Source organism: Culex quinquefasciatus, chromosome 2 (assembly GCF_015732765.1).
Source record: "Culex quinquefasciatus strain JHB chromosome 2, VPISU_Cqui_1.0_pri_paternal, whole genome shotgun sequence".
NCBI lineage: Eukaryota > Metazoa > Arthropoda > Insecta > Diptera > Culicidae > Culex > Culex quinquefasciatus.
In genome coordinates, this window is record NC_051862.1 from 2,231,028 (window position 1) to 2,243,624 (window position 12,597).

At 41.9% G+C, this 12,597-nt stretch overlaps 4 protein-coding genes across 4 annotated transcripts; 3 read left to right on the plus strand and 1 right to left on the minus strand.

Moving 5' to 3' along the window:
- Positions 1–793: 793 nt before the first annotated feature.
- On the minus strand, positions 794–3,214 carry LOC6034544 (peroxiredoxin 1). The gene is made up of 2 exons (XM_001844792.2): positions 3,058–3,214; positions 794–1,634 (listed from the first exon to the last, which is right to left on the minus strand). The coding sequence occupies exon 2, from the start codon at positions 1,625–1,627 to the stop codon at positions 1,037–1,039; it is 591 nt and encodes a 196-aa protein (XP_001844844.1). The 5' UTR covers positions 1,628–1,634; positions 3,058–3,214; the 3' UTR covers positions 794–1,036.
- A 3,212-nt stretch (positions 3,215–6,426) lies between these two features.
- Positions 6,427–7,995, plus strand: LOC6034542 (1,5-anhydro-D-fructose reductase). Its single transcript, XM_001844790.2, has 3 exons — positions 6,427–6,681; positions 6,906–7,073; positions 7,136–7,995. Exons 1-3 carry the CDS (start codon positions 6,607–6,609, stop codon positions 7,862–7,864), a joined length of 972 nt encoding a protein of 323 aa, XP_001844842.1. The 5' UTR covers positions 6,427–6,606; the 3' UTR covers positions 7,865–7,995.
- Positions 7,996–8,066: 71 nt separating this feature from the next.
- LOC6034541 (aldo-keto reductase family 1 member B1) lies at positions 8,067–9,382 on the plus strand. Its single transcript, XM_001844789.2, has 3 exons — positions 8,067–8,263; positions 8,415–8,582; positions 8,633–9,382. Exons 1-3 carry the CDS (start codon positions 8,108–8,110, stop codon positions 9,359–9,361), a joined length of 1,053 nt encoding a protein of 350 aa, XP_001844841.2. The 5' UTR covers positions 8,067–8,107; the 3' UTR covers positions 9,362–9,382.
- A 109-nt stretch (positions 9,383–9,491) lies between these two features.
- Positions 9,492–10,648, plus strand: LOC6034540 (1,5-anhydro-D-fructose reductase). Its single transcript, XM_001844788.2, has 3 exons — positions 9,492–9,619; positions 9,673–9,840; positions 9,897–10,648. The coding sequence occupies exons 1-3, from the start codon at positions 9,545–9,547 to the stop codon at positions 10,614–10,616; spliced, it is 963 nt and encodes a 320-aa protein (XP_001844840.2). The 5' UTR covers positions 9,492–9,544; the 3' UTR covers positions 10,617–10,648.
- The last annotated feature ends 1,949 nt before the right edge of the window (positions 10,649–12,597 follow it).

Sequence of the window (12,597 nt, forward strand, 5' to 3'; positions counted from 1 at the left end):
CCCGCGTGGTGCAGGCGAAGGTACTGTTTTTCGATCCGGCCGCCACGGATATTGCGCTGGCCGAGATGAACGGGCGCCCGTTCCGGGGACGACCGCTCAAGGTGTCGCTGCAGGCGCCGCCAGGCGTGCCGCAATAATTAAAGTTTCTTGAAATAAAGTTAATTTCTCAAACAAAACAAAGAAGAATCTCAACCTAGCAGGCCAAGTTCAAACGCTGAAGAATGCACCCCACATGCCTTACCTTTTTTGAGTCACGGTGACCGTGACCGCGGAGTTTCGCGCGCATTGCTCAGCGTAGCCTGCTGCGATCGTCGTCGCCACGCTGCTTCTACCCAGTCAAATCAATCCGAATTCTGAAACGGAATCTAATTAGAATCGTATACAAATTCCGTTTCAAACGCAACAACCGGTTCCGTGTTCGAACCGGTTGTTGCGTTTGAAACGGAATTTGTATACGATTCTAATTAGATTCCGTTTCAGGATTCGAATTGATTTGACTGGGTACCTGTCCCTTGATAAGATATTTATAAAAGCGACGACTGCTTTGATTCACGTGCGACTTGAATGCTACGCGAATTTTTCGCGCGTTTCTTATCAACCGGTTGACTGAGTCGTGTCACGTCGGAAGATAATCCGTTCCGACGATGATGTTGCATGATTGAGGACGTTTGTTTAGATCGCGATAATGGAAGGGAAGGAAATGGACAAAGATAGCAATCGCTTTGCATGTTGATGTCCACTGGAGGCGGGGGTTATTATGTGTTATTATCGCAGGGTAATTGAAGGCAATTTGTAAGGTGTAGAAAAACAATACTATTCTTTATTGCTCTCGTTCTTCGGGTTTAATAAGTTAGCTCCTGGCTGTATGTACTTTCTTCGAGCGATCGAGCAAAAACATTCGACGACGGATTACAACGTATAACGCTAATTCTCACACGTGTACAGGATAAGTGTCAGTAGTTTTGTGTCTAATTATTGTTACAGCTCGCAATGGCCGATGTAGCTTCTTAACGGTAACGCAGGGTCCGGTTCCGGCTTAGTTGGCCGAGCCGAAGTACTCCTTGGATTTTTCCGGGTCGGCCTTCATGGTCTTCTGGCCTGGCTTCCAGTTGGCCGGGCAGACCTCGCCGTGCTCGTCGGTGAACTGGAATGCCTGGACCAGACGGAGCACCTCGTCGACGCTGCGTCCCACGGGCAGGTCGTTGATGGTGATCTGGCGCAGGTTCTGCTGGCCGTCGATGATGAACAGGCCACGGAACGTGACTCCGCTCTCCTCCTGCAGCACTCCGTAGTCACGGGCGATCTTCATCGATTTGTCCGCCAGCAGGGGAATGTCCAGCGCGCCAACTCCGCCCTCCTTGCGCGGCGTGTTCGTCCAGGCCAGATGGGTAAAGTGAGAATCGGTCGAGCATCCGATCAGGGCGCAGTTGATCTTCTCGAACTCGCTGGCGCGATCCGAAAAGGCGATGATCTCCGTGGGGCACACGAAGGTAAAGTCCAGCGGGTAGAAGAACAGCACCACGTACTTGCCGGCGTAGTCCTCCAGCTTGATCTCCTGGAAGGCACCCTTAACAACGGCGGTTCCGGAGAACTTGGGCGCGGGCTTCTGCAGCTCTGGGACAGGCATGATGTAGCTGCAAACAAAAATATTTTAAATTACATTGTGTAACACTAATGCAAGCTGGAAGTCGTGACCTCAATTACTCTTCTATTTTTTGGTAATTACGACTAGTCAACGACCATTAGCGCGCGGCCTGCTTGGACACGCGGCGCAGGCAAAAGGAGGCAACAAAAAAAAGAAGCAGAGAAAAAACCGGTTTATCGATCCAAGTGACTGCTGCTAACCTACACCGTTAGAAAAATTAAGAAATCGTACAACACGCGGTTGACCAAAATCCTAAACCGGTAAGGTGGTAATGAAATTCAATTGATTTTTTCCACCTTTCTTCTATCATTTTCTTTTTATTACGCCACCGCGGTCTCGCAAAGCTTGCTTCGCTGCACTTGATTCGTATGCATCCAAGCAGGCCGGCCGGCCGGTGTAAAATTGCATTCTGGCGATTAGGGAGCGTTCTTTTATTACGTAACGCGAAAAATCGGACTTTTAGACCCCCTCCCCCCCCCCCTCGTAACAAAATTTCCATACAAATTTTAAAAATTTTGTATGGAGCGTAACACGGCCTCCGACACCCCCCTCCCCCCCTACTGCGTTACGTAATAAAAGAACGCTCCCTTAATCATTGCGTTCGACGGGGGGCTTTCCCTTTCAGTTTTAGCCAGTTTTCCATATGATTTTAACAGCGGAACCAGTTTTCCTTGCGGCAATGGCGACCTTGGACCGTGGGATCTTTCGAGTTACGCTTCTTATCAGCGAAGCTTCAACATGTGTGTGATAACAGCTTGTAGTAATCGCTGTTTTGTCTATATGTTCTGTTACTCAGTGAGAGGGAAAAAAACCATTGACAAGAGCATAGTGGTGCGAGAAACTCGCTCGTTATTCTAGAAATTTCGATACATTGCCGGAGTGGCGTGCGTTTTCATGAAGTGACGTGTATTTTGCACACACCAAACAAAATGGCAACTATCTCGGCGAGCAAAGTCAAACTCGAGAGAAGCCAAATTGGCAAAACAATTGCCAGGTCCCCCCTCCCACCACCTTCAGGCGGACGTCGGAAGACCCGCCGGGTCGTGCGATTTAAATCCGAGAAGTGTACATAATTATCTTGTTCCTCTTCGTGCCGTACATCATCCTGAACATGAGAGCTTACATAAAGATTGCTAGACGCGCTCGAAAATTACCCACTCGAAGCCATGATTGATGCATTCGAGTACCGGTGCTCCACCATGACAACTATTGTTCAATTATTGTAACTTTCAAGAGGGTGCAAAACGAAGCCATTCGCTCCACGAAGAATAACAAGAAAAAATCAATTCCACGACTCTGGAATTTCATCACCCCAGCAAGCGATTGCGAAATCGACCAGTTACTTGCATGGAGAAGCAAAAAAAAAAAAAAATCTAGACTAATCGAAGCAACCCAGCAATCCTTTCCCTTACCTTAGTAACACTTCCGGCGACGGATCAAAGCGAGAGAGATTGAGATGATTAGAGATGACCGGCTTTTTGCTTGCTCCAAAAACGCGAGCTGGACAAGACACAAAACTGGACTGGACTGGCGGAACCGAATTACGAGACTGAACTGCGCGATGTCGGCCGCGAGCTGAGAACACTTTGGTCGGGTTGGGGGCTTCGGGGGGTCATTTCTGAACTACGTGAACATTGACTAATTAATCGTTTTCTTCGTCAAATATTTTAAAACATTTTTTAATAAAGTAAAAATGTTTTGCGAAATCAAAATTATTCGTCCAAAATTTAAATTACGCAATTTACAGACGACCCATAGGGCGAAGAAGAGATTCATCATCGGTTCGTCGCTGAGACCAGCTGAACAAAAGCATGTAGCGTCGCGGCGCGGAAACGGTTAGAGCGGGGTGCAGAAGCGCGGGAAAAGGGTTTTGCGCGAGCACGATGAGAGAGGCATGTCGTCGTTAGAGAAGAGCGCGCGGGTTCGGGTTTGCAACGGTGTTAGTTAGATCAGGCATTTGAGTGTGGTTGTTTTAAATGCCCGATCAGAAGAGTTATAAATACTTTTAAAGGACCCCAGATTTTTTAAAGATTTTCTAATTTAGTCTAATATAGTCTAAGCTGATACAAATTTTATTTAAAGTTTTTGTCACACTCACCCCCCCACCCCCCAACCCCCCTTTAAAGTTGGCCCGAAAAATCAGGGGGTTTTTCCAAAAAACATAAAAATTTCAATGGAAACTTAAGTGCAATCAGCTGAAATCAATTTAAAATGCAATCCCCTGCGTTTAGAATCATTTTTAGCATGTTTGGGTTGATTTAAAACCACTTTGTTTTTTTTTTGAAAATTTTCGATATACGGTTAAAAAAAAATTTCGGCTGGTTCCCTCCTTGACTTGATAACTTGTTTAGCTAACAAATTGTCGTACCCAATAAATCAACAAATTACAAAAATTTTATTTGTTGAAAACTACCCGAAAATGTATTACAAAAATTGAAGCGGCCAGCCCTACTGCGTTGTGATTCTGAGAACGGATCACATTTCACAGAATCTACAGGGGAGGAAGCTCAATCGTAGGTACCAAACACTCCTGTTATAGATTTTTTAAAGATTTTCTAAAAAAAAATAACAATAGTTTCAAAAATCCAGAATAATATTTGAAAATGTCATCTGAAAACTTGCAATACACGCTAGGGTGCAAAGAGACTGGGTCCTAAAATCAAGCCAAGATTGCTGATATTAGAGGTGGGCAAAACCGCTCATTTTCGTCTTTAAAAAGAGCCGCTCTTTTGAACGGTTTTTTCGCTCTTTTTCAAAATATGGATGAAAAGGATATTTTGTAAGAATGGTGTGATTTTTAAAGCTATTTAAAATTGGAATTATATTAATTATTTGGAAAAAAAACTAACATAAAACAAGAAGATGCCCTTGAAAACCATAGATCTTAGCGGTTTCTATATATTATTATATTGTCTACTCGAGCCTAAACGTTCGAATAATTGAATGGCATCCAAACTTCATTTTAAGATTTTGGATAAAATCCTATTAATTTTAAAATTGCCAAATCTCTGCCAAAATTGAAATAATGCTGATAGTTTTTTTGGAGACAATATTCTGTTAACTTTTTTCTACATTCTGATTTGATCGATAAAGTCTATAAGTTTATTCGGGCAAGAGGATTTAATTTATTTTCAAAATCTCTATTTAGTAGATTTTTTGGTAATAATTTACAAGACTAGCAATTTGCTCAAATTTGTATTGGGTAATACTTTAATTTACGAACAGTACATTGAAAAGTTTTTTTTTCATTTTGTTAAGAAAATCATTTACTTTAAGAAAATGAAAAAATAGGAAACTGAAAACATGAGCATGAAAACTATTATGTTGTATTCAAATGCTGTCTTCAAGGATGAGAAAGTTGCTATAGACACCCCAATGAAATATGTATGACGAAAATGTCGGGAAACTGCCCCGCTTTAATTTGCCGTTTTTTATCCTAAAGTACTCGAAAAAGTACATCAAGGGACAATCTTTGCATTGAATTTTTTTAAATTGTATTTTCAATTCTTAAAAAATAATATAACGCTACAATTTGTTGGATATTCAATCAATTATATTTATAACAAGTTTAAAAAAAATCCATCTCAGAACGGTTCTTTCAAAAGACCGGAATGTAAAAAAGAACCGCGGTTCTTTTTTTGTGAGCCATGGTTCGTTCGATCTTTTTAATGAACCGGCTCTTTGAGCGGCTCGCTCTTTTTTTGCCCACCTCTAGCTAATATTATTGTCTACAGCGATAAAGCTTATTTTTCTGAGTACAATGACCTCGACAAAAAATGGATTTTTAAATCAACTTTGAAAAATTATCCACGCGGTCTTTTTTGACAGAAAAGCTTCTACTTGACAGCTCGTTCCAAGGGGACCATAGTTGATCCATCGAAAAAATGTTGTCTTGTCAAAAAAAAAAAATTGCATTAAAATGAAAGAAAAAGTGGTTTTTAATCGTGTTTTTTACCGTTGTACATAAAAATTGACATAGGGCTTTAGTACCCAATTTTACATGTTATTAACATATCTTAAAATTTGTTCATTTTGGTCATTGTGGATATTTTAGTCAATTTGGTAGTTTTGGTTATTGAGGATATTTTGGTCATTTAAGTCATTTGGGTCGTTTTGGCTACTTGGGTCAATTAGGTTATTTTGGACATATTGGTCATTTTGTTCATTGTGGATATTTTGGTAATTTAGGTCATTTTGGCAATTTTGATCATTGTGGTAATTTTGGAAATTTTGAGCATTTTTTAAATTGTGGTCATATTGGATTTTTTTATGGATATTTTGATCATATTTGGTCATTACGGCCATGTAGGTAATTTTGGTAGATTTGGTAATTCCGGTAAAGCTGGTGTTTTTTATGTGATTTTGGTCATTGTCGTCATTGTGGTTATATTGGTCAATTTGGTCATTATGTTAATTCTTCAGTAACTATTGTGGATAATTTAATCAAGTTGGTATTTTTGGTAATATCATGGAAAATCGATAATTTTACATAATTATTAGTTTAACCTTCATTCAAAGCTTTTTTATGATCTTTCTAATGATCCATCCTACCGACCGCATGTTTTAATATCTTAATTTTTTTTTTTGATAATAAAAATTGACCCTTGAAATCCCTTGATTTTAGCAAAACATCAAAACTAAATAAAATAAGCGCAAATAAAAAAATAGCTCACCATATCGCTAATGCAAAGAACCCCTCTTCGTGGCCCCAAAAGGGTTAAGTATCCCAAGTGCTCATCAAGCCGGCCGGTGTTCGCCCTCGACATCGTGCCTGTATATTGTGAGGATCGTCGTAGTGTGGAGTGTGCAAATTTATCGCATTCTGCCCCGTTCTGTTTCGCGGCATCTGCCCTTCATTCGTATTCCAAGCCCGGTGGAGTTCAGACCTGCTGCTTCGACGAAAGTACACTTTGGATCATTTTTCAACCATTATTCGACGCGCGTTTGCAGTGTTCTCCAAAATGACCCCGAAAGCGACCACGGTCAAGCTGAACAACGGCCTCGAGATGCCCGTCCTTGGCCTTGGAACCTGGCTGGTGAGTATTCATTTGGGATAATCGATACTTTTTTGGAGGGATTATGAAAAGCAAGCTTGGCTTCCCACTGACAAAAGGGGGGTAGCGACGCGCACTTGTTTGATTTGCTCCCCTTGCACAACACATACAAACACGCTGCGTCCCCAACTGTGTGGTGTGGTGGTCGTAGTAGGCCGGCGTGCGTTTAGTAATCGTGTTTTTTTTTATTTTTCTTATTTCGTTAGTCGAAGGAAGGTGAAGGAATCGACGCGGTCAAGGCAGCTATCGACGCCGGGTACCGGCACATTGACACGGCGTACTTTTACCAGAACGAGAAAGAAGTTGGCGAGGCCATTCGCGCCAAGATCGAAGAGGGCGTCGTGCAGCGTGAGGACATGTTTGTCACGACCAAGGTAGGCCTTGAAAAGTTTTTGTTTTTTGTTGGGTGGTTAACTTGGATTGGGTTTATTTTTAGCTGTGGAGCACCTACCACCATCCGGACCACGTGGAGCAGGCATTCCAGAAGTCGTTGGAGAATTTGAACATTGACTATATTGACTTGTACCTGATGCATCTGCCGATTGGGTACAAATTTATCGATTGGGACACGGCCAACCTGATGCCGTACGACGCCGATGGCAAGTTGCAGTTTTCGGATGTGGACTTTATCGATACCTGGAAGGCGATGGAGAAGCTGCTGAAGACGGGCAAGGTCAAGAGCATTGGTGTGTCGAACTTTAACAGCGAACAGATCACGCGTCTGCTAGCCGAGTGCGAAATTAAGCCGGTCACCAACCAGGTTGAGTGCAACCCAAGCCTCAACCAGAGAAAGTTGACCGAGTTCTGCAAGAATTTGGACATTACGCTGACGGCGTACAGCCCGCTGGGACGTCCAAACTATTACGAGAAAGATCCAGATAATATGCCGAAACCAGCGCTGGACGACCCGAAAGTAGTTGAAATCGGGAAAAAGTACGAAAAAACCTCCGGACAGGTGATTCTGCGCTATTTGATTGACATCGGTACGATCCCGATTCCGAAATCGTCGAACCCGGAACGCATCAAGCAGAACATCGATATCTTTGACTTTAAGCTGACCGAGGATGAAATCAAAACCATGGACGAATTCCACACCGGAAAGCGCACAGTGCCGTTCAGTTTGTGTACCGAACATAAGTATTTCCCGTTCAAAATCGATTTTTAAGTTGATAAAAAATCTCACAAAATTGTTAACTTTTGAGAAACGATGGTAGTTTTGTTGACAAACCTACTCGAATTAAATTTCTGAATCTGATTAGTGTGTATTTTGAACTTAAATAAAGTAATTTACCGAAATCGTGTTTTTTATGATTTGAGAAAGTCACGCACCCTCTTGCGCAACACCCAAAATTCATATTCGTCTTAATCGCTCATCACTTGAAGAGTTTTTCCCCCCAAGAAGATCATCATGGGACTCGCTCGTTGTTTGTCTCTTATCAGTAGTGCGTCCAGAAGCGTTCGAAGATTCAGTTCCCAGCCGAAGATGTCCGCCGCCAAGCTGGTTCCCATGGTTCGGCTGAACAACGGCCTCGAAATGCCGGCTATCGGCTTGGGCACCTCGATGGTACGTTTTATACTCTCTGTATTTGTGGTCGTCTCTTTAGAACGTTACGCATCGTGGTTACGCGACAGAGGGTGACTTAATTATTCCGCAAAACTTTCTTTTCTTTTTTTTTGTGTTGCACCTGTCGTGCAAAAAATTGCTGTTTTCTCAGTCCAAAGGAGACGACTGCGTCGCGCTGGTCAAAGCAGGCATCGACGCCGGCTTCCGCCATATTGACACGGCGTACTTTTACAAGAACGAGCGCGCAGTAGGCCGCGCGATACGCGCCAAGATCGAGGAGGGCGTCGTGCAGCGTGGCGAGCTGTTTGTGTGCACCAAGGTGGGACTTCGGTCGATGGCTTCGTATTTTTGAAAGATTTTGTTTTTCAGCTTTGGAACACTTTTCACCATCCGGATCATGTGGCGTTGGCGTGCGAAAAATCGCTGGAAAATCTCGGGCTGGATTACATCGATTCGTACCTTATTCACATGCCGTTTGGGTACAAATTTAACGGTTGGGACGAGGAGAAGATGATGCCACTGGATGCGGAGGGGAAGGTTCTGTTCTCGGACGATGATTACGTGGACACTTGGCGAGCAATGGAGGCCCTCGTGGACAACGGGAAGGTCAAGAGCATTGGCGTGTCGAACTTTAACAGCGAGCAAATTGGGCGAATTTTGAAGGATTGCAGAATAAAACCTACCAGCAATCAGGTTGAGTGTAATGCAAGAGTTAATCAGAAAAAGTTGATTGATTTCTGTAAAAAGCTGGATATTGTGGTTACAGCTCATAGTCCGCTGGGAAGACCACATCTGTTTCAGAAAGATCCGGAAAATAAGCCAAGGCCAGTTTTGAATGAACCAAAAATTATTGCAATTGGCGAAAAGTACCGCAAATCTCCAGTTCAAGTAATTCTTAGATATTTGGTTGACATTGGTGTGTTTCCGGTTCCGAAATCAACCAATGTCGAACATTTGAAGCAAAATTTGGAAATTTTCGATTTTCTACTTTCCAAAGATGACATCAAAGTAATGGACGAGTTCAACACTGGCAAGAGAATGGTTCACTTCAAGCGTTTGGTGGACCACGAGCACTATCCTTTCCACATTGAGTTTTAATAAGTCAATAAAAGCAAGTCACGATTAATTACTCACCTGTGTGAGTGCCTGACATATGGGCTATCAAACATATTGTTATCACCTGTTGTGATAAGCGCACAGCCGTTCGTGTCCTAATAAATATAATAGCCAGTCACTCGGCGCTGTTTAGTTGCACTCTGATCGTCCGTCACTCAATCCGAAATGGCTCCCCTAGCGCCGACCATAACGTTGAACAATGGCCAAAAGATGCCCGTGCTGGGTCTGGGCACGTGGTTGGTAAGTTGTGAAATGTTCAGATCCTAAATTTTCTTCTAATTTTGCGTCAAAAGTCCCGCGAAGGTGAAGCTATCGACGCGGTCAAAGCAGCCATTGACGCTGGGTATCGGCACATTGACACCGCCTACTTGTACGCAAACGAGAAGGAAGTTGGCCAGGCGATTCGCGAGAAGATCGCAGAAGGCGTGATCAAGCGCGAGGATGTTTTCGTGACAACCAAGGTTTGCTTAGATTTGAGTGAGTGTTGCAAGCCTTTAAAGTTTATTTTTTCGGTTAGCTGTGGAACAACTTTCACGATCCTCAGCACGTTGAGGAAGCGTTCAATCGATCGCTGGCCAACTTGGATATCGGCTACATCGACCTGTATCTGATGCACTCGCCGATGAGTTTCAAGTTTATCGATTGGGCGGCCCCGAATCCGGATTCTCCAGTGGCGCCGGAATTTACCGAGGTGGACATTGTGGACACGTATCGTGCCATGGAGAAACTGTTGAAAACGGGGAAGGTCAAGGGCATCGGTGTGTCCAACTTTAACAGTGAACAGGTGAAGCGAATTGTGAACGAGTGTGAGATAGTTCCAGTGACCAACCAGGTTGAGTGCAATCCAAATCTGAACCAGCGGAAGCTCACGGAGTTTTGCAAAAAGTTGAACATTACAATCACCGCGTACAGCCCTCTTGGGCGTCCCAATTATTACGAGAAGGACCCAGTCAACACCCCCAAGCCAGCCCTGGACGATCCTCGTGTTCTGGAGATCGGCAAAAAGTACGGAAAAACTCCAAGTCAAATCATCCTTAGATACCTGGTGGACATCGGAACCATCCCGGTGCCAAAATCAGCAAACCCCGATCGTCTCCGTCAGAACATCGACATTTTCGACTTCAAGCTGACCCCCGAGGAGATCGCGATCATGGACGGCTTCAACACCGGGACACGATCGGTCCCGTTCGCCGTGTGGGCGCCCCACAAGTACTACCCGTTCAACACCGAATTCTGAGCAAATAAACATCAAATTGCCGTGGCAATCAATTTGTTGTCTTATTATGAGATCCCAAGTGACCCTGTCGGATCCGCGTGGCGAACAGCCGTGGAACGAGCGTACCCAAATCGATCTCTTGCGGATACTCCAGAGTAGAGTCAAGCTGATTCGTAACAGATTTTCACCTCCTTTGTGCGTCACCTTAAAAGTTGTCCGCAGCTGCAAATCAGCGGAAATGATGAACCTTTTAGAACAAAAAATCGGGGATAATTCGGCGTGACCTACATGATCGTATTTTTTGAAGCGGGACGCGTGGATAATTGCTCGATTAGCGTGACGCCATGTGACTTGGACCTGGGTCTTTAAGAAAGATGGGAAAAGGACGAAAAACTGGAGAAAGGACATGGCAAGGCGGATGATCAAAAAGATCCTTTTCGCACTATAAGGATTTTGCAATTTATTCCAATGGGAAATTCAACAATATTTTGTGTATAAAAATCTATCATTTTACGTTAAAGTTGAAAATTCAAAACTAAAATTTTAGTTTAAGTTTATCAAATATAGAATTCAGGTTAGAAACCAAAATGAAGCGGAACTAATTCACTCCAGACTTCACATAAAGAGGACTAAATTCCCATTGGAGAAAACGATCTCAAAGATCGAGTAAAAAAAGGCTCATTTTTGATCATTCATCTCGTTTCCTCTGTGTCCTTTTCCAAGCAGGCGTCTTGTTAGCAAGCAGCACATGGCTTCACGCTAATCAAGCAATTTTCCACGCGCATCGTTTTCAGTTTTTTCTATGGTTGGACATTTAAGGTTTTTCGATCATGTAGGTCACACCGAATTATCCCTTAACATTTTTGTGTCTCTAAAAGATTCATTATTTCCGCCGATTTGCAGCTGGACCAGTTCTACGGAGGTGAAAATCTGTGAAAACCAGCTTGACTCTATTTTGGAGTGCTTTCCGAGCGGGAACCGAGCAGATCGATTAGGGTACGCGTGGGTCTACGGTTGTTCGGATTTGATAAGGTCACTTTGGATCAAAATGATGCTTGAAATTTATTATTCTGGAAAATTTGATATTAATCACATTATTTGTTTGGATATTGATGTTTCCAAATAAATATGAATTGAAAGCAATTTGTTTGTATGCATATTCTAAAATTTACAAAAAATATTTATGATGATCAATTATGGATTTGACAAAAAATAAATAATAATAAATATAAGAACATAGAACCTTTACTTTCGGAAATGATCTACTTTTTTTTAAATATATACCAAAAGAATATTATTCATATTAGAAATCATTAAAGAATATTCTTTTGGCATATATAAAAAAACAGAGAAGAGCATGTATGAAAGTAAAAGTCTAAAATGTAAAGGTATATGTTCTCAAATATTTCGTGACAAACAAAATATTTAACACTTCTAAATAAAATATAATTGTTTCGTTTCGTTTTCGTTTTTCGTTTCGTTTTCTTCAATTATTCTGGAAAATTAGATGGTTATTGCAATCATTGTTTCGATCTTGATGTTTTCAAATAAATATTTATTGTTTACAAATTTGTTTAGGCCGATGCAAATATTTAAAAAAGTTTTTGTCCCTCGGCCCTGGCCGAGGTCAAGGGGGGGGGGGGGCAAAAAAAATAAAAAAATATAAAAATTTAAATAACAAGCCATAGTCTTCACATTTTAATTAAAAAAGTGTTTTAAAATGCATTTTACACTAGTTAAGTTGTTTTGCAATCATTAGTTTTCAAAAAATCTAAGATCTGACAAAAACAATAATTGTATCGAAAAAAAAGATTTTGCATCGAAAATTTTCAAAAAATCTTAAGATTTTTTTAATAAACCCAAACATGCTAAAAATGATTTTAAACGCAGGAGAATGTATTTTAATTTGATTTCAGTTGGTTGCACTTGAATTTTCATTGAAATTTTGAAGTTTATTGTAAAAATATTTTTTTGCCCCCTGATTTTTCGGGCCAATTTTGAA